This window comes from Esox lucius, chromosome 18, assembly GCF_011004845.1.
Source record: "Esox lucius isolate fEsoLuc1 chromosome 18, fEsoLuc1.pri, whole genome shotgun sequence".
NCBI lineage: Eukaryota > Metazoa > Chordata > Actinopteri > Esociformes > Esocidae > Esox > Esox lucius.
This window is the reverse complement of record NC_047586.1, coordinates 16,278,576-16,299,870: the sequence shown is the minus strand read 5'-3', so window position 1 is coordinate 16,299,870 and position 21,295 is coordinate 16,278,576. Positions and strand designations below refer to the sequence as shown.

Sequence of the window (21,295 nt, the reverse complement as noted above, 5' to 3'; positions counted from 1 at the left end):
TGACAAAATGAAGCCCCCAATTATAAAATCATCTTTATTCAAAACAAAATCAACTGGTACAAAAACAAAATGGAGATGTATCCTTTGAGCATGTCTTCCCAAATCCATTTTTCCTATGAAGTGGTTTGTCAGGTGGCTGCATTTTTACCCTGTTACAGCGTAAAGATAGACCCACCAACCAACTACAATTCAGTAAATGGTAAATAGCTGGCCTATCATCCTCAAATAACAGAACTAACAAATATTGTTTGTAATACAGAAACAAAGCTACTCAATTTAAAGGTCTACCCTGCACATAAATACATTTCACTCAGCAGATGGCAGTAGAATTACAAATACTTTTAGATGGTTTAGAAGTTGTGGATGGTTCTAAGTACTAAGTCACAAAATTATAGAGAAACAGACCAGTAAGATACGTTCAATGAAAACATGGCTTCCAAGCCATGAAGTTTTCTTCTATATTGTTAACCTCCATTTCCTCAGAATATCAAAGTGAAGCCCAGAGACTGTAGTCGGGAAGTTGCCGAAGTGGTTGCTTTCGTCAATAAGTCGTTTTGTCCAAGTCATTCACACACCCAGAGGCTATGGACCAATACAGTGAGCAGCCGCAGTAAATGACACATGTACCAGAGTCAATTGGAAGAATGGCAAAACGTGAGCACAATATTGTCTGTATGAGAAAGCCGTTGTTAGGATGAGCTCATTCTTTGATTTTAAGCTGCTCAAATTGAGAAGTCTTTTTGGTGAGTGATAAATTTCACATAACTAATAGAAAAAGTTGGATGTTGGTTCCTTCTTAGTGCTTTCTTCAAGTTCTTATTTCACCAGCCCAATCTTTTTGGCTTCTGTTTCATAGATCAGCAGCCTCCACATCTTCACAATGAAGACCTCTGCTTCTTCATCCAGAACCTTGGTATGGAGATCATTTGCAGTTTCATCAATAACTTATTTTTTCTTTCAACTGTTATCAGAAGAACTTAATACTTTAAACTTAGTGACCATCAAAATCTGATCAAATACAGTTAATACAAGGCTTAAACCTAACTGATGATTCTGAGAATGTGTGCAGTATCTTATTTTGGAAACTCACCATGGCAACATCATCCAAGATGCCCTGTGGGGTACCGTGAGCCATCACCTGGGGGAGTAAATGTCAAAACATTAAGAAATCCACAATGAAACAAATGTCACCCAGCTCCTCAAGTAGAGTGTCAAAATATTAAGAAATCCACAATGAAACAAATGTCACCCAGCTCCTCAAGTAGAGTGCATCACTGTCCCACGTACACACCTTTGAGCAGACAAAATCAACTAGTGTAGCCTCTTCTTCTCCAATGTATTCAATGATCTTTTTATTGATCCAGGGACGTATGCGTCGATCCATCAGAGTCTGGGAAAGACAGACACGCATACCTTAGTCACCACAAAGAGAGACCATTAATACCAGTGTAGCGGTATTGTAGGAAAACAACGCAATATCAGCAATTCAAGCCAGACTACAGCATTTAGCAGATGAATAATCAAACCAGCCATTGTTAATATCACTACATTCCCCCGCTCTCCAACCATTCAGGCCTGGTTTCCAGTCCATTCCTGCCATCACCTTACAGAATCAGTTGGCAAGACGGCACAAACAGACTGGAAAACTAGGTACTAACGCATGGCCCATCTAACTGGTACTCACAGAGTCCACGGCAGACCAATCCAACGGGTAGGAGAACAGCTCTGTCTTGCCCGTGGGGATCTTCTCAATCAGGCTCTTGATGTGCTTGCGCTTCTCCTCGGTGTTAGCTCCCTTAATGGCAGCCAGTCCCGAGGCCCCATCCACCACGCTCTGGAGGTTCTTGTCGTCGTCGCCGTAGTCCAGCGGCACCAGCTTGCGCTTCCGCGGCGCCTCGTCTGCTTCCTCGTCGTCAAATTTGTTGAAGACACTGTCCACGGTTAGCTTCTTCCGTTTCATGGCCACGTTTGGCTGGCTGGGGCTGCTAGTGGCTCCTGGAGAGACAGAGAGAGAGATTTTGGCATTTTATTTTGCAAAGAATGGCTGAATGTCTGAAACAGGACAGTCAAATTGAATACATATGTAAAGAGTGTGACAGTTCTTTCCAAAATGCTAATTCGTCAAGAAACAGCCACAGACTTCTGTTGTGCAGATGCAGCTATATTCTTCAATCTAAAATAGACAGTAATGTGATAGTGGTCTTGGTTCCAATCTTCCCAATACAAGATGCATCAAGGTGATTTTGGATGCACCAACTAATCAACAAAGCTGATAACGTCCATTATGAAACAGTTGGCACCGAAAGTCATTATTAAAACATGTTGCAGGCTGTGACTACAACAGTGGAAATATTTGTAAAACTTCTGCATTTTACATTAGAGTTTAAAAACCAGAATAGGAACCAGGCAAGCACAGGTCGGTCCACCAATTAGAAGGGATGTATGTTGTTGTCCCTGACTGGTTTCGATCCACGGTTTTCTATGTGTCAGACTGTGTCTTTAACCATTATGCTATTTAAACAGCAGGAATGCAACTTTTACCTCAGACATTACATTTTTGCTGAAATAACGTGGACAATAGGACATTTATTAACCGACCTAAGTTTACTCTTGTACAAGGATTACTGTATGTAGATGGCTAGATAATAGCTATATAGTATCCATAATGAAAACAATGACTCCAATCACTCCATGGCTCGTTTGTTTCTTTAGAAAACAATAAAAAGGGTCACATAATACAATTATTCTTTTAAATATATGAGAGTCATGGGATTACAGAATGGATATACATCGATCAGCCATAACATTATGACCACTGACAGGTGAAGTGAATAACACTGATCATCTCGTTATCATGGCACCTGTACATGGGTGGAATATATTAGGCATCACGTGAACATTCCGTTCCCAAATATTGATATGTTAGAAGCAGGAAAAATGGGCAAGCTTAAGGATCTGAGCAACTTTGTCAAGAGCCAAATTATGATGGCAAGAAGAATGGGTCAGAGCATCTCCAAAACAACAGCACTTGTGGGGTGTTCCCGGTCGGCAGTGGTCAGTATCTATCAATGGTCAGTGGTCCAAGGAAGGAAAAGCAGTGAACTGACGACAGGGTTCACTGATGCACGTGGGGAGCGAAGGCTGGTCTATGTGGGCCAATCCAACAGATGAGTTACTGTAGCTCAAATTACTGAAAAGGTTAATGCTGGTACTGATAGAAAGGTGCCAGAACAAACAGTGCATAGCAGTTTGTTGTGTATGGGGCTGCGTAGCTGCAGACCAGTCAGGGTGCCCATGCTGTCCACTGCCAAAAGCGCCTACAATGGGCATGTGAGCTTCAGAACTGGACCATGGAGCAATGGAAGAAGGTGGCCCGGTCTGATGAATCACATTTTCTTTTACATCACATGGATGGCCAGGTGCGTCGCTTACCTGAAGAACACATGGCACCAGGATGCACTATGGAAAGAAGGAAAGACGGCAGAGGTATTGTGATGCATTGGGCAATGTTCAGCTGGGTAGCCTTGGGTCCTGCCATTCATGGCACAACAACGTTCGTTTTTCTTTCATTCATCAATTACACTGATAAAATAACTATCAATATAAGGTGAATATAAGAAGTCTACACTCCCTTGTTAAAATGCCAGGTTTTTGTGATGTAAAAGAATGCGACTAAAAGTGGAAAAAGTTCTGACATGATTTATCTTAATGTGACCTATAATGTGAACAATTCAATTGAAAAACAAACTGAAACGGGAATAATTAAAAATAAAAACCTTACAATAATGTGGCTTAGATCAGAATGAACCAATCACATTTAAACTCATGTTAAATAGAAGTCATTACACACCTGCGATCATTTAAAGTGACTGATTAATCACAAATGAAGTTCAGCTGATTTTCCTGACATTTTCTTAGTTGCATATCAGAGCAAAAGCCATGGTCCGCAGAGAGCTTCCAAAGCATCAGACGGATCTCATTGTTGAAAGATATCAGTCAGGAGAAGGGTACAAAAGAATTTCCAAAGCATTAGATATACGATGGAAAACAGTGAAGACAGTCATCATCAAGTGAATAAAATATGGCACAACAGAGACATTTCAAAGAACTGGACATCCTTCCAAAATTGATGAAAAGACGAGAAGAAAACTGGTCAGGGAGGCTTCCAAGAGGCCTACAGCAACATCAAAGGAACAGCAGGAATTTCTGGCAAGTACTGGCTGTGTGCTACGTGACAACAATCTCCCGTATTTTTCATATTAATGGGCTATGGGGTAAGCCTTTTCTTACAAAGAACCCGGCAGAGGTTTGCAAAAACAAACATCAAGTCCCCCAAAAGCACATGGGAAAATGTGTTATGGTCTGATGACCAAGGTTGAACTTTTTGGCCATAATTCCAAAAGGTATGTTTGGCACAAAAACAACACTGCACATCACCCAAAGAATACCATACCCACAGTGAAGCATGGTGGTGGCAGCATCATGCTTTGAGGCTGTTTTTCTTCAGCTGGGCCTTAGTCCGGGGTCTTAGTCAGGGTGGAGGGAATTATGAACAGGTCCAAATAACCAGGCAATTTTGGCACAAAACCTTCAGGTGTACGTTAGAAAGCTGAAGATGAAGTTCACCTTTCAGCACGACAACAACCCAAAGCACACATCCAAATCCACAAAAGCATGGCTTCATCAGAAGAAGATTAGCGTTTTGGAATGGCCCAGCCAGAGCCCAGACCTGAATCCAATTGAACATCTGTGGGGTGATCTGAAGAGGGCTGTGCACAGGAATGTCCTCGCAATCTAACAGATTCGGAGCGCTTTTCCAAAGAATAGTAGGCAAATATTGCCACGTCAAGATGTGACATGCCAATAGACTCCTACCCAAAAAGACTGAGTGCTGTAATAAAATCAAAAGGTGCTTCAACAAAGTATTAGTTTAAGGGTGTGAACACTTATGCAACCAGGTTATCGTGAGTTTTTTTATTTAAAATGTTTCCCCCTCAGACTCAGTTTGTTTTTCCAATTGAATTGTTCACACTATAGGTCACATTAAAAGGTGGAAAAGGTTCAGACATGATTTATCCTTGTCTCATTCTTTTACATCACAAGAACCTGGCATTTTAACAGGGGTGTGTAGACTTTATATCCACTGTAGATGATAACTGACTTTTTGTCAAGTGAAAAGACAAGAGATTTGTGGAAACCTACTGGAAACCTAGTGGTTGTGATCTACTGTATATTAGGCTACCCGAAAAAGCATGCATGGATGCGTACTTCAAAATGTTTATCTAAGGCTTACTACATAATGTAGCTGCTGAAGCTTGAAGCCAGCCAGGTTTTTGTCTATCCTGAACAAATCCTAATGCATACTTTGTTTTGTCAGAAGCACGGATCAAACACTGATCGCCGCATGGAATTCTTCGTCTCTAACCACTACGCTATTTAACAAGGGGTAGTCAGTCACTAACTCATTCAATAAGAGACATTCGCTCTTCTTGGCCGGCTCCGCTTATGCAGTACAGCAAAAGAAAAATGTGCCATGCCCAGAACTGGCGCAGCAGGATAGCACAGTAATGAATGCCTTAGAGATACCTAAGAGCCATGATGACAGTGGTTGGAGGCAGATGTTAAATAAGGCTCAGCAACATATGTTTTTTGTTAGAGTTTGTTCTAGATATGCTTCACGAGTTGTGTGTAAAGGTGAGTCTTGGTTCATCTTGAATGCATGGTTGAGCTGTGACATTAACTTAACATTAGCACAACCAAACCACTGGTCTACTTACGCAAGTGGAAATAGTTTATAGTCAAGCAGCGCCTGATACAGAAGGAGTAATGTTACTGATGGATCAAGTCAGGAGCGTCAGAGTTCTTACTAAATTTTAGTTCTCTGCAATAGAAACTTGGAGGAAAGGCCACCCCCAGTCAATCCATGTATTTCAACCACAATGTTTGTCTGTGTACTTCAGTTAAAGCTGCCTGCTATGATATTGTTAGATTTTCCTGGTTTACTCTAGAATTATTAGAAGTAGAAGTTATCTCAAGGGCCCAATTTTTCAAAATGTCATCTATCTGGATTTCACCCACTGGATAGGATTGAATGCATATAAATATTTAATCTAGACTTGACAGTTTTTTAACCAGTTGTCCATTTTAGGACCAAGTTTTACTGAAACCTTTCGATTCCCCATCTTTTTTGCACAAATGCTTTCATTCACTTATTTAAATAAAATTTGCTACATTGCTAAACCGTAATAAGAAATCGATTCTAAACAGCCATGTACTAATCTAGTAAATGTAATAACGATAACTAAATGGTTAGCAGCACATCTCAATGACCTACTGGAGTTTTAAATGCTGGTATTTAACGATGAGAGACAATTATCACACCAAGCTGACAATCCTCTGCTCAACAGTATCTCTCCCAATACTTAGTATGCATGCTTATTCACTGTCATCAGTGGAGAGAAGGAGCAGGCACAGGGAAACAGAGACAACATGACACTGACGTGCTAATATCCAAATAGTTACAGAAAACTAAAGCCTTGGGTTTTGAACTGGCTAGTTATTAATTTATTGCATAAGCTAGTCTATCTGGTGTTGTAATCTGTCCTTGAGCAACAGCCTCAACTTATTATGACCACACAAACCACATTTGCCGACAAAAAAAACATGACTTTAAAATGACAATTCACTAGCAATGTCACTGGCAGAAGTGCGCAACATCACACCGAGAGGTCACTATCTGACTGAGTAATTGTTTTATATTGTCATGTGTTTTTGTCTTTTTAGAAAATATAATACTATACTTTGCATCCCCATATTTTAAAATTATTGTCCTAACAGATAAGAGGTTCAAGCATTGATTACAACCATATCCATTAAGTGGAATGCAGATTGATAGTTTGGAACAACTGGGCCCATATGCCCTAGCTGACAGAACCTACCTAGTTTGAGGCTGAGCCCAATTTTGGGGCGGAACTCTTCCTGGGGCGGGGCCTCGTGAGGGGGTGAGTTCTCGTGGGGGATGATGATGCCGCAGGGTGACTCATCACCGCCACCTGGCGTGTTGGGGGTGGCACCCCCGCTGGCTGACGACACAGATGGGGCTGCCGTGATTGGCCTTAGCGTGGGCTTCAAGCAGGGCTTGGACCCCGATTGGTCGTCCTCATCGTCAAAGTCCTCCTCTCCCTCTTCCACGTCGTCGTCTGAGTGGGGGTGGTGCCGTTGGGATGCATGGTGGTCCACTCTGTCTCTGTCCCCCCTCTCTCTCTCCCGGTCCCGATCCCCTCTGTCCCGTTCTCCCCTGTCCCCTCGGTCCCGTTCTCCCCGGTCCCCTCGGTCCCGTTCTCCCCGGTCCCCTCGGTCCCGTTCTCCCCGGTCCCGTTCTCCCCTGTCCCCTCGGTCCCGGTCTCCCCTGTCCCGGTCTCCTCGTCGGTCACGGTCTTCCCGTGGTGCCTTGTGCACCCGCTCCTCTTCAGGATCGGGTTCCAGCTTTACCGGAGGCTGGCGTAGACGCTCCGCCTCCTCTTCCTCCATCTGGACCAATCAGTTAAGCCGATAAGATAAGCAATATGAGAAAGGACCCTCAGTCAGTCAGACAGACACACAGTTAATGATATCGTGGAGCTAAGACAGCCAGATGGATGGAAACCCATTTACAGGCATGGAGGCAAAACAATCTGAAGAGAAAATGACCTTCAGACATGCACACAGTCAGACAGATACAGTCAGTCTCTCTCTCTCACCCTGCGTATCTCAGCCTCTGGGTCTGGATGTCCCTCAGCTAGCAGCCTCTGTCTGATCTCCTCCAGCTCCTCCTTCTCTCTCTTCCTGTCGCGCTCGTCCACCTCAGTCTCCTTCTCCCGGTCTCGCAGACGCTTCTGCAGTGCACTGCCCCTAGGGGTTGCACAGAGAACAACACCTATTATAAAAGTGGCCCTGACACATCAATAGTTTCATTTCCATCATCCTGAAAGTAGTACTGACACTTAGGCTATTACAATGACTGTTTACATTATCATTTGTTACATGAATAAGTAATCCCACAAATAAGAGACATTATGATGTGGTCTCTGTGTAATCATGGTTTGGACTAGCGGATTAGCATCATTGTCTTATTGTCTTCAGGGCTGGAGGTCACCTGTAGTACTTGGGGTCATCTCTGTCATCATCATAGTCCTCCAGGAACTCCTTTAGTCGCTTGCTTTCTTTTGTCTGTAGGACACAATGACAAATGTAAATTCATGAGAAACGTTCCCCTGCAGGGCCGTTTAAATAAGAACATTATTTCAGGCATGTCTCTGTAAACCCAAGTTCTTGTTGGAGTTGTTTACAATGGGCAACGGAAACCGCAGCTCCCACTGAACAGGTTTAGGAGGTAAGGATGAGAAATGGGTTCAATTCCTCCTACCATCTCCCTTCTGCGCTCGTCTTCCCTCTCCGATTCCTTGGCATAGTCTCTCGCCTTCTTCCGCTCACGGATCTCCCAGTTTTTCAGGCGCTAAAGGCAGAAACGAGACAGGAGTCAGGCAGATGTGACGTGGCCGACACTACCTCAGGCTCCGCTGTAAGCGGGCCAGCATGTGAACCTACCTCTTGATAGGCTGCCTCCTTGTCACGGAGCTTCCTCTCCAGCCTCCTGCGCTCATAGGCCTCCTCCTCATCCTCCTGATCACGCTTCTTGTCCTTGTCTCTGTCGCGACTCACCTCTCTGCAACATCACCGGCCTAGTCACCTTTCCATTCATCCATCCTTCCTCCATTTACAAGGTCATTGGTTGCCATATTTAAAAAGCCACCCACCTTGAGTGGCTGCGGTCCTTGCTCCGGTCACGACTCCTGTCCCTTTCCCACTCCCTCTCACGCTCTTTCGTTCGGTTGCGGTCGCGATCTCGGTCACCTCGGTCCCGTTCGCGCTCTCTCTCCCGCTCCCGCTCCCTCTCCTTCTCGCGCTCTTTCTCGCGCTCACGGTCCCGGCGCTCCCTCTCGCGCTCCCTCTCCTTGTCCCTCTCCCGTCGCTCGCGCTCAAACTCTGCACGCTCCTTCTCCTTCTTGTCCTTCTCCTCCTCCAGTTTCTGCAAAGAGAACAGGGGATGTCGATAAGGCGGAGGCTCCAGGAGGCCAGCCATGCAACAGAACAGGAGCTCAGTGATGCTGCGTCACACGCCTCCTTATATCTAAGTATGAACTAGCTCATTTAGGTTACGTCAGACATTTCAGCACTAAGGGACCCCTATGGCAAGGCTTAGAGTTTTTAAATGGTAAATAACAGCAACTGTCTCTTGACAGAAGCCACAGCAGTCAGTTTGTCCATAACGTTTTTCGACATCGTTGCCCCAACCAGAACGGTCATGCAGGCTGGATTTGGCCAATTTGTTGCCAGTTGCAGACCCTTGTAGTATCAATATAGCACAATGATTGTTAACTACAAGCAGGGTGACTTACAAGCTAACTAGAGACACTGGAAACCAGTGTCAAAAGACATCTTGAGGTCAAAGACATCATGTTGGCCATGTTAAACGTCACAGGCATTCAAAACAAGAAAAAGGCGCTGCTTGATAGACAATGCTTTTTCTGTCCAGTCAGTCCTCCTCATTACAAGAGAAACAGAAAAAAGGCGTCAATCCTTTTGTTAAACTAGTTGTTGGTGACTTACAGGTGTTGAACTACGGATTTCAGCTCTTCGCTGCCCCTACAAGCCTATAAAAGTTAGGCCTGGGAGGAGAAGCAGGTCAAACGGTACAAAGGGGATACAAATAAGAGATTCACGTCCTCTCAAGCAAATCATCCAAATACAACCGTAAACTTCAATCGGGTACATTGCTAAAAACAGAAAGCCGTCAGATATCCTGGCTGGTACATCTTTTTACGAAATTTTCTGGACAGGTAAATTAAATCGTAGAGGCTCTTACCCTTTCTTCAGTCTTCTTTCATTCTCTAGTGACTCGCTTTCCCAGACACACGCTCAGAGACCACTCTGTCTACCTGCACTACACCCACGGCTCCTAACTCAAATGATTTCGGTTTCCGAATGCACTGAGGCTCATGTCTGTTGGGTTATAGCGAAATCCAAAGGTGGAATCACAGGTCTGCTAATGGCCTCTCTCAGGGAGACAGCAAAAAAGCGGTCCGTTGGTACAAAACCACAACCTAGGTCGTTCTGCTGGACTGAGGTGAATTAAAGAACCATGGGTGTAGTGCAGCTAAAAAATAAATAAATAAAAGAGCAGGGAAAACAGCAGGAAGTAAATGAGAGATTAAGAATAGAAAAGAGAGCAGGTATTATGGCCCGGTGGAAGGCAGATGAGTCCGTCATACTTCTTCCTGGAATGGAGCAGGGCTTTGATCTGATCGGTTATTCTGTGTCTGTCTTCCTACTTTAACTTACCTTGCTTTGAATTCCACTGGTGACAGCATGGGCACGGAGTAAGAGCGGGTAGCCCATAGGTAAATGATGGTCCCTCTTCTATTAACTACATGCCTTACCATTCAGGCTTCTGATGTCATTGAGTATAAGCATATCCCTTAGTGTAAGTTCACTGCTGTGGATTAAACGCAAAATGGACACATGGAAATGAAGAGAACAGTGAATGGCATCAGGAATAAAAGGAGACCACTGAAGAGAAATCACAGACAGAGTGGGGAGACAGAGTGAGGACAGAGGGGAGAAGAGCCCTAACACATTCATCCACAGGGAGGGGGAGGACTCACCTTACTAGTCTTCAGAACGCAGAGTGCTGTGGAGGGACGCCCCCCCCGCTACAACAGTACAGCCTACAGCGCAAATCACTGCAGTGGTTACCGACTTGGTTACAAGTCTCAGGGACTTTCACACACACACAATATTATGAATGAACATCATTTAAAGAGGACTCACACAGGTTCACCGACCTCCAGCCTAGGGACAACACGCTAAATAGAGGGAACTCAAATCTATCTGGTTTTCTGTCCCCGTGTGGTAAATAACTGGTCCAAAAGCCAGACCAACCTCACGCTGACATGTGTCTGATGGAAAAGGTTTGTTGCTGAGAGGTTTAGTTTCCCTCAGCCATCACCACATACCGGAGGGCCTTTGCAGTTGCCCCTATGTGAGTCCTGGAGAGGGGGGCGCCCAGTATGTGTAGAAGATAAAGGAAAGCTCATACTTACATCCTATCCTGGACAACTTTTTCCCAAAGCTCTGAGATTCATCTTGCTTTAGTCACCATATGATCTCTATCATAATGGTGGGGTTTAATCAATAGATTAGCTTTAAGGTAACGTTACATTGTCGCCATGCATTTTGTTTGTGTGTTGAATGACTTACAGATCTAGCTAGCTATACGGTCACACCTATCCAAATATATACAAATATATTTGTCCCGCCCACACACAATTCAAATTAGGTTTGAAAAATGTGACAATACTAGAAATTGGACAACTAGATATTGGCTGGGAACAAATACTGCAGCTAACATTGCAATTACATTGTGAAAATCCAGATCTTAAAGAATTTCAGAGATTGCCAATGAATACGATTTTAGAGCATGGTATGCCATTTTTAATTCTACTCTTCTACCATCCTAAATGTAGATTACATGGAAAGGTCCTTGTGCCAGTGTGCACTACCAGTAAGTGTGAACAAAGTGTTGTACTAGTGTGTGCAGCTTCTTTTCCAAAACCTGCAATGTGAGTGACAGTGATGAACACGTTACTGTACCTTGTGGGTGTCACGGAATTTACTGATCTCTCTGGAAATCAGGTCTCTCTTGTCATCCTCCAAGCCGTCAATGGCGTTGATATCCTCCTAAGGGACAATGGGAGGGAGGCAGAAGGGACACTGGTCAAGGCCATGCTGTCAACTGTGGACCAGACTGACACAGGTCAAACCTAATCTTGGGCAAATAAAGCATGCTCCAAGGAGTCTCTACATGGAGATATATATTTGGTAAATGGATGGTGTGCGGGGATCATCTGTGCAAGACCTTCCTGTGTCTCAGAAATGGCCTCCCTCTTGGACATTTCACACACAACGTTGTCTAGAGTTAAGAATGGCTTGACAAAAATCCCACAAGCCCACTTTCCTTGCCATCCGGTCATTGGTAAACACTTGATAACATCACTCCAGCATGGACCAACATCTGTGTTACTTTTCTGACACCTTGTTAAATCCATGCCCCTGAAGAATTCAGGCTATTAAGGTAAACAGGGTCAGACCCAATAATGGATGGGTATGACCATGAATAAACTCTGTTCAATCTAATAAGCTGTGATGGGACAAATGACAAGTGTACCTCTTCTTTTTTCTCTTTCTTTTTCCTGCGGAGCGGGGACTCATCATTCGAGGGAGCGTTCAGCTCGCTGGCATATTCACGGATCAGACCGTCAATGGCACCCTTGACGATTTGGTCCCGTCTTTGTGTGTCCTCGTCAATCACCTCCTCATCCTCCTCCTCCTCTTTCCCGTCCTCTGCTGTCGTCATCTAACAGAAATGAGTGCAGGGTTAGGCACTTCAGTACTAGATCAAATCCCCTTCAGTCTCTCCTGTTAGTTATAAGGAGCCGTTTGACACTGTAAACCATTCAGTTAGGCAGGCCTGTTTCTTAGATCTGTGTCCATCTTAGCCCCCCAATGAACATTCCTCCACCACGATAGGAGAGGATATTCTCTATCTCTCAAACAGCCACAATGCCCACGTGCCCTCTACATTACCCACCCCGTTGCTGTTGGTGCTGCTCTTCTTCTTGGCCTTGAACTCATCCAGCTGGGCCTTGGTCTTTGCATCCACCTTCACCAGCAGCTTCTTCTCCCCGATCTGCAGCTCGTGGAGCAGCCGCAGGGCCCTCAACGTCGACTCAGGCTCCTTGTACTCACAGAACCCAAAAGCTGGACAGAATATAGGATGTAGGAGAGATGGCCAGAGAGGGTCAGAATGAATACACACAGCCGTGATCGTGTGATATGAGGAATGGCTCTATCCGGGTTGTTTATTAGGGCATGGGACAGATAACTAAAAGGAGGGTTTCTTAGTGGATAAGTCTATGTAGTCACACCCTGTTTCAGTCCAAAAAAAAAAAAGGTGTCTAATCAACAGGTCTCTTCTAATGGATTCATCTAACAGTTGCTTCAGATTGAGAAAGCATGCTTGGGTGCGGGGGTGACACTGGACAGATGGTGGTTGTAGAGTATTTTGTAAATGTTGTACCTGTTCTATTTTTACCTTGAAGTTTTCCAGAGGCTCCTTGTACTCGCTTCCAGCTTAGGACCAGGCCACATTTCTGAAGAGGGAAAAACTTCTTGCTTTACTAATGTTTCACCACAGATTTGTAACAACATATCAGCTACAACACAAAAACTAAAGGAAATATATTCACACACACACACACACACATATATGAATGAGAGAGAGAGAGCTAACACAAATCAGAGGCCACCCACCTAAAACATGTTCTGTGACCCAGTACATTTGTAAAAGTTGAACATTATTTATAAAATGTTTAAAGCAAAGTTACGATATGTAGCAATAAAAATGACACTGTATCGTGGGTAGCTTCCCTAGCTGCATTCTGACTTTAACCTTAAACTTTCCTCTTTAACGTGATTACTGTTGTTGCACAGTGGTGCACAGAACTGTTTGTGTTTGGTGCTTATCCTCACATTAACTCATGCAACACATTACCTTCACTTATCCAGATGAAGCAACAAAAGAAGAATGCTAAGACGTTTTGTGTGCTACAAGATCCTTCCAGGAAGTGAAAACAATCCAACATTTGCCCGGGCCATAAGTACAATTAGATATCACAAAAATAAATGAAGAATCATATTCTGATTCTAAATTCATACTTTTGATGACAACATTTTGCAGTTTAGTTTCCTGGGTCACAAAACACCTTTTCTGAAGCCTTTACATAATTAAACTTCAAACTGAAAATCACCCTGACATTTAAATACTGAGGCCTGAGACAGCTGGAATATGTAGTTTCCAATGTCAATTTCAATTGTGTATTGTATGAAACTATGTATGACTAAAGACGATCTACGGCAGAAATACAGCTTTATGTCTCTCTCTTCCAAAACTCTGCATTCCAGGTCCTTTCCTCACCGCCAGCAGCTGTCGGATGAGCATGTCCGAGGCCTTCTCTGAGATGTTCCCTACAAAAACTGTGGTGGTTGGCCCACTGGTCTCATCCGTCTCCTTGGCCCTCACTGGGGCCGCCTCCTTCCTGGGAGCCGCGGGCTTGCTGACCACAGGCATGGAGGTGGGTACCAGGACCGCAGGGGTCTGAGTCATAATGCCCATGTGGACTGGTATCATTGGGGTACCTGAGAAAGAACCAAATGACAGTTTTTACACATCGTATTTATCAGGGCAAATTGCTAATTGTTTATTTATATATCTCACAAATTAACTTTACCAACGCTAACTATTAGAAATCAAAGTCACGTTTACAAGCAAGTAAGAGTTGCTGTATCATTTACGTAAAGACCCATTGATCGAGACTTATTGCTGTGATTAACTTACCTGAAGCAAAACCAGCATACTGTGGAGGAGGAATGCCCGGGGGCAACAGTGGTCGGTTGAGATGAGGAGGGAATGACATCTTGCAGAAATCACTCACCTAGCTAATAAAACACCGCCCATGCCAAAGGTTCCAAAAAAAAGTCAGAACTGTCATATGAGAACAGTACTATACAGCACGAAAAGTGACATCTTGTTTCATCACAAAATAACAACAGCTCACGTGTTCAGTTGGCATAGTTTGGCTAAAACTTGTCAGCTGAAAGATATCAGCCTAACATTCACACCAAAGTCATACATTGGATCTGTGTTTGGTTAAATTAAGTAAGGGCCTTTCGCCTAGTAGTACAACTATAACGTCGTTAGTTAGCCCCGCTTATGCTAAGTAGTTAGCTGGCAGGGTAAAGTTAACTAACGACGTTACAGTACAGTAAGCTATCCTAGCTAATCATGGAAGAAATTATATTAGCTTTTGTATGATTAGAAATAGTAATCAACGTTTCTTGGGTATATTCCGTAAGTAACGTAAAACGTTACCGCCTTCCACAACAATTCTGAGTTGCCATGCTAGCAGCTGTAACGTTAGCTACTGACCCCGTACTGCTGCTGACTGTACGCTAGGAACTAGCAAGCTAGCTAAGTACCAGGCAACCCTTCGCTCTCATGTTTTGTTAGTGATAGCTATCTACTACGGTCGACAAGACTCGGACAATATAATCAAAAACAAATTACAGTAAAGACCCACCCTAAATCTTTTGGTTAACCAGTTATTGGCGACTCTTGACTTTTGTGTTACCGTATCCCCGGTTAGGTGGCTCTCGCCTCGCTGTACTAGCTATTAACCCGCAAAAAGTCAGCGCACGCAGATGCAACGGATATGGACGTTTTTAGTATAATGTCATTTCATTGGTCGATTCGGTAGCCATGTTTTCAATATTGAGTTAGTTCGTTGTTACCTTGCTAGCTACTGTAGTTGTTTAGCCAGGTAACCTTCGCTGATTTGTTACTAAAACACCGTTACTTGGAGACGATTTTGTCAACCTTATAATTTGTACTTGTTGGATCCTCCACCATGCCAGTGCACGCTCGGGAAAAGAAAGAAAACAACCACGAAGAAATGGAGGTTGATTTCCCCGAGCAAGACGCTAGCAGCACGGATGAAGAGGACACTGTCAGCTCTTCTGTGTCTGAAGATGGAGACAGTTCTGGTAAGGAATAACAATTTATATTTGCTGCTGTAAATGTAATTAGCCAGTTTGACCCAGTGGTGCTTTCTGCTGCTATTCATTGCCTTTTCGAAACGATTGTGTGAGAAGAGTACAATGAATGTGTTATTTTTTTTACGACGATTCTTTTCTGGACGTCATGTTGATACTGCCAGGCTAACTAACTACATCTAGTTTACTGTAGAGCTGACAGTTGGCATGTTTCTTTTGCCAACAGAGATGGACGATGAGGATTGCGAAAGGAGACGAATGGAATGCATGGACGAGATGACCACACTCGAGAAGCAATTTGGCGATTTGAAAGAACAGTAAACAAACTATTAACTAGGCCTCTAAAGGTCTCTATATAACAATCACCCTTCTCCAGGTCATTTGATCCATTTTAAATGCACGTTGGCGTAAAGTCAACTAGGTTTGATGATGCTGTACTATTTGCTCACTTCTGTCTGTCTGTCTTGTCATGGCAAGGTTGTACAAGGAGCGGCTGAGTCAGGTTGATATAAAGCTGCAGGAAGTGATAGCTGGCTGTGCCCAAGAGTATCTGGAACCACTGGCCAACCTGCAGGAGAATATGCAGATACGGACCAAAGTAGCTGGTAAATCTTCATGTTATTATGCTTAGAGTAGATAAGCTACTAACATACCTGTTTGAAACTTTAGTTGTGGCAGGCGGGTTATGTTGACGTCTGGAAGATCACTGGTTTTCTAACATTTTAGTTGTGTGTTCCTCAGATGACCTACCTACCAGCTCCTTGGGTAGGCTATCTCCAAATATAACAAACGTGTTACAATGTTGATACATGGCTCTGTTCTCAGTGATATCCAACCTTCTGAAGTGTGCTGACTGAGGGTAAAGATTTACCTTGTCTTTTCTCCAGGCATCTACCGAGAGCTGTGTTTGGAGTCCGTGAAGAACAAGTATGACTGTGAGATCCAGGCTGCCTGCCAGCATTGGGAGGTCAGAGGGTTGGGTTGAATCATTGCTTTCCCTTGTCCAGTCACATGCTGGTCAACAATATGCAGTCAGTTTCTTGGAGTTATGCAGTCAGCATATTGTATGTATTGGACCAGGGACTCTCTCTGTGGCTTTGGCAATACTACTGTACTCATCTGTGAGCCCTATTTCTCTCTCACCAGAGCGAGAAGCTGTTGCTGTTCGACACGGTGCAGAGTGAGTTGGAGGAGAAGATCAGACGTCTGGAGGAGGACCGTCACAGCATAGACATCACTTCAGGTCCTCCAAAAAAACTATCTCACCTGGAACTATTTCTTCCAGCCTTGCACTAATATAACCTGACTGGTTGAGCTAATGGAAATGTTGGGAAATCCGACAGGTTGAATTGGACGTTTTATGCCTGAACAGCCTGTAACGTCCCAGAACCTGGGTGTGTGGCTTCTGATTTGGGTATAACTCCGAAGGAAATTCACAATCTAGACGTTGAAGGGTCTTTTTTGATCCGTGTCTCTGCATTACAGAACTTTGGAATGATGGATTGCATTCACGGAAGAACAAGAAGAAGGATCCGTTCTGCCCCGTCAAGAAGAAGAAGCCTGTTGTTGTCTCAGATATCCTTTTGTTTTACATGTCTCCATCCTTTTACCTCTGCTGTATCTGGTGCTAGAGATAATGTCCGTGGTGACATCGTTGTCTGTTTTTTTTTAATAGTGCCAGAATGGTTCCCTTAACTCCTTCTCACGTCCATACATTGTTTATATGCTGCAAGACCTGGATATACTTGAAGATTGGACAGCGATACGAAAGGTATATGAGTTAACCAAATGGGGGTCTTTTGTATTTTTGTTAAGGGTTGGAATTTAACCTTTCGATGTTGTTTTATATGCACCACAGGCGATGGCGTCGTTAGGGCCACACAGGGTCAAGGTTGATGGTAAGAGTCTTTCATATCACCTCTGTCAATCCCAGCCTGCCCAGTGACTGATCATGACTGATCCCATATTGTTTCGAGTGTCACTCTGTGAGAATCTGTGAGAGATGTTTATTATATACAGATTGGTTGTGTGTGATCGCAGTGTCGCCATTGTTGCACAGAAGTGGTTTTAAAACTGTTGGTCATAAATTCAGGCTGCCCATTATGTACAAATAAGACTGTAGCTACCAGAACTGCAAACAAGTTCTGGTGTTGTTCACTTCTACACATTCTGGAGTGAACTTCAATACTTTCTGCTGTCAAGATTTATTTGGGTTTATCTTATCCCATATACCTGCCTCTGTCTTTAAAAATATAAAAATTAAAGACCCCTTTTTCTTTGACACTTTCTATGAATGTGATCTTTCCTGCTGGTTTTACTGCGGCTAAGACAACAGTAATTCTTTCAGGAATCCAGGGCCAGCTCTTGAAGTTCACCCGCTAAATGTTTTCCAGACAGTTGTTAATTTGAAATGCAAGTCTGTAAGAGTCAGGCGGTCCACAGTTCTGGAACGGGTGGACAAATCCTCTGCTACAAGGGACCAGCTGTTAAAATGACTTCCTTCTCTTTTATGCAGCCTTTTATGTCTCTCTTTTTAGGGTGAGAGGCTTGATCAAATGATAATTTTCTTTACAATGTGTGGTGTTAACAATTTTCTTTCGGTGACGTGTGTGTGTGTGTGTGTGTGTGTGTGTGTGTGTGTAGCCCCTACCAAGGCTGAGAAACACCACCATGTGGCGAGGTCTGAGGAGGGCAGACTGTTCTATGACAGCCAGTGGTACTGCAGAGGACAGGCCATATGCATCAACCGGAAGGATGAGTACCCCACTAGGTCTGTGTCTTCAGCCCCGGTGAACTGTCTTCTCTGTACTGCCTGAAAACATATTGTTTAAGTATTGAGCAAGAAGAGGACAATGTGGTTTGATCCTGACTCACCACACTGGTTTAAATGTTGTCACTCAATCATTTTCCACAAAACGCGCTTGTGTCCGAGTGCACATGTTACATGCTTGGTCTTAAAATTCAGCAACCTGCTTACATACCAGCTGAATGTTACATTTTTGAGTTAGTTCTACTTTGATTTCTATACGTTGTCATAGAAAATAGGAATTGTATTCCAAATGTCTGAAATCCATCTGGACGTTGCACTTTGAGAATGCCAATATTCCAGTCCCTTGGCAAAGATATGGAGTGGCGAGGTTTGGAATGTTAACTAAAGTGAAGTGGTTTGTGTATCTGGGTCAATGCTCTGAATCTGCTGTCTGTGCCTTTCTGTCTATATTGGTTATAGTAATCATGTTGTCAAAATTCATACTAGACCCAAGTGTTGCTGTTATCCAATTTGTGTAAGGAGGTGTGTATATGTAAGTAGAATTATCCATCATTTTCTGTCTATCTACAGTGCCATAATAACCACCATTAACCACGACGAGGTGTGGTTCAAACGCCTGGATGGCAGCAAGTCCAAGTTGTACGTCTCTCAGCTGCAGAAAGGCAAATACACCATCAAACACTCCTAATGACACTCGCGGCTTGCTGGATGTCGTATAATGAACATAATGAACGTCCACCTGGATGTCGTATAATGAACATAATGAACGTCCACCTGGATGTCGTATAATGAACGTCCACCTGGATGTCGTATAATGAACATAATGAACTTCCACCTGGAGGTCAGATAATGAACTTCAGTGCCATAACATCGTGTCCCTTATTTTCATTGCCGTCGGGGGGAAACCTTATCATCATGTCAGTGGTCCGGCTACGTAGGCTTTGTGACTGGCTACTGCTCTGTAAATATGTATTTATGTTAATATCTGCCAGTCTACCAAGTGTCATTCATCTTCTCGAAATTGGAAGAGAAATTGGGAGGATGCTAAAATGGAGTGCGTGTCTGTCTGTGAGCTGTTGTAAGGAGCAGTGGTGGTGTTGATGTAGCGTGCCTTTTTAACAAGACGATGCCTACAGTCCTGAACTAACTCAATGCAGTGAATGAAGCCTTAGGTCCTGTGACCTGTGAGAACAATACTAGAATCATGTCTAAGCGGGTCATTCTGGAAGCGGTAGTATATAGTATTCTACAGAGTCCAATCCAGGTTAAGAATTCTCCTTTATTTTAGCATTAGCGTATGTTACTCAGGCAGACAGGCACAGCCAATAATAGGATGCTTTCCCCATATAAACAGAGTTGATGGCGAGGGCCAATAGGGCAGAAACCGTTAATCGCTGTCAGTAATACCACTCCTGGCCCGAACTCTGATGAATGGGTTGTTTACTTCACTGTGAGTCCTGGGGTCATCTGCCCCCAAGTGTTCTTTGTTTCTGGGCTGTTTTCTGTCCCGGAGGTGCCCTACCTGTCCCCTAAAGGTCACGCTCGTCCCCACTCATGACAGAGGACTGACGACATGAGATGGCTCAAAGCTGGAATCCCGTCCATGGAATCCCATCCACTCGTGTGTGCGTGCGTGCGTGCGTGCGTGTGTGTGCGGGCGTGCGCGCATTATGCCATTCGGAACAAGATACTGTCTCCATGTAGTCAATGGTTCTTCATTTTACAGCAGCATCATTTCTGTATAAATGTATTTCAACACACAGAAATGACCGTAGCTGTATGTAGGGTGTATTTCCAGGCCATGATTGTGTTCTGCCATATTACTACCATCAGGCCAAATGTTACCGTGCCATCAAATGAACAGCCGTTTACTTGTCTGAAAGTATGAACTGTTATTTTGGCTTTGCCTTGTTTGTGATTTGGTATGTAGCAAATAACGCTCAGCCTGTACAACACATTTTCTTTTATCATGCCCAGAAGAAAGTATTGTGTCGAAGTGCCAATGTATGTATAGCAAATTAAATGTTTCATTTTGTAGAAAATGTGTCACATGCATTGATTTGTAAACATTGCAGTCGGTTGAAGCGTTCGATATAGACATTACAGCATTTATTCCTAGCTATTGATTGAAGCAAAATATGCTAGTTAAATTGGCAGGCCCTAATCATTTATTTTGACATTGGCCATTGGAAAATATGTGGTTGTTTTAGGTGGACAGTATGTTTAGCGATGTCTAAATCATCTTAGATGGGCAGTCAGCTCAGCTGTAAGCCATTCACTCCTGCTTTCTGTCATTTGACTGTAGAAAGCTTAATTCATAGGCCGTATGCAAAAACCAACTGCAAATCTGTCGATATAATCCATATAGCTCCAGTCTAGATGCAAAACTGCCTGAAGAGGCTGAACCCGAAGTCCCTCTCAAGGCTTACCCAACCTAACCCTCCCCTATTCATTTGAAAAGCAGCTTATTTAGAAAATGCTGAGTTCAGCTATTTTGATAATGGCCTAGGTCTGCTGTGCTGTTCCATGTTTTAGCCAGAGGTTTCTGCCAGTGGGGCACTCACTAAATTAACACTATTGGGATTGATTCAGGATCCACTCAAATATTTACCTTCCCTGTATTTCTCTTTATTCTGAACTTACCGCAGGTCATGGCTGTTACACCTTCGTTTATTTTCCTGGTGGTTAATTACATACACCTGGAGGATAAAAACCAGAAGCACTTCGGCCCTCCTGGAACGGAGTTGAGTAGCACTGTCTTAGTCGCAGATCTAGGGTCAGTTCCCACGGCCCCCAGTCTATAAAGGTCCTTTCCAG

General features: G+C 43.7%; 2 protein-coding genes across 8 annotated transcripts; one reads left to right on the top strand and one right to left on the bottom strand.

Moving 5' to 3' along the window:
- Positions 1-17: 17 nt before the first annotated feature.
- On the bottom strand, positions 18-15,335 carry rbm25b (RNA binding motif protein 25b). Its single transcript, XM_010882513.5, has 18 exons — positions 15,237-15,335; positions 14,495-14,595; positions 14,075-14,295; positions 13,193-13,250; positions 12,689-12,858; positions 12,266-12,454; positions 11,692-11,778; positions 8,796-9,067; positions 8,587-8,704; positions 8,405-8,494; positions 8,135-8,208; positions 7,740-7,890; positions 7,434-7,530; positions 6,939-7,184; positions 1,685-1,995; positions 1,292-1,390; positions 1,091-1,138; positions 18-909 (listed from the first exon to the last, which is right to left on the bottom strand). The coding sequence occupies exons 2-18, from the start codon at positions 14,571-14,573 to the stop codon at positions 817-819; spliced, it is 2,403 nt and encodes an 800-aa protein (XP_010880815.2). The 5' UTR covers positions 14,574-14,595; positions 15,237-15,335; the 3' UTR covers positions 18-816.
- Positions 14,827-20,515, top strand: LOC105017695 (breast cancer metastasis-suppressor 1-like protein-A). Of its 7 annotated transcripts, none has more exons than XM_010882515.3 (12): positions 14,827-15,007; positions 15,571-15,699; positions 15,935-16,025; positions 16,186-16,313; positions 16,450-16,473; positions 16,596-16,675; positions 16,855-16,951; positions 17,194-17,283; positions 17,415-17,479; positions 17,567-17,606; positions 18,352-18,478; positions 19,049-20,515. In XM_010882515.3, the coding sequence occupies exons 1-12, from the start codon at positions 14,968-14,970 to the stop codon at positions 19,164-19,166; spliced, it is 1,029 nt and encodes a 342-aa protein (XP_010880817.1). In that variant the 5' UTR covers positions 14,827-14,967; the 3' UTR covers positions 19,167-20,515. The 7 variants fall into 7 exon arrangements, with proteins under 7 accessions (XP_010880817.1, XP_010880816.1, XP_010880820.1 ...); XM_010882514.4 differs by having other exon boundaries at positions 17,558-17,606; XM_010882521.4 differs by lacking the exon at positions 14,827-15,007 and adding an exon at positions 15,385-15,476 and having other exon boundaries at positions 17,558-17,606.
- Positions 20,516-21,295: the final 780 nt, after the last annotated feature.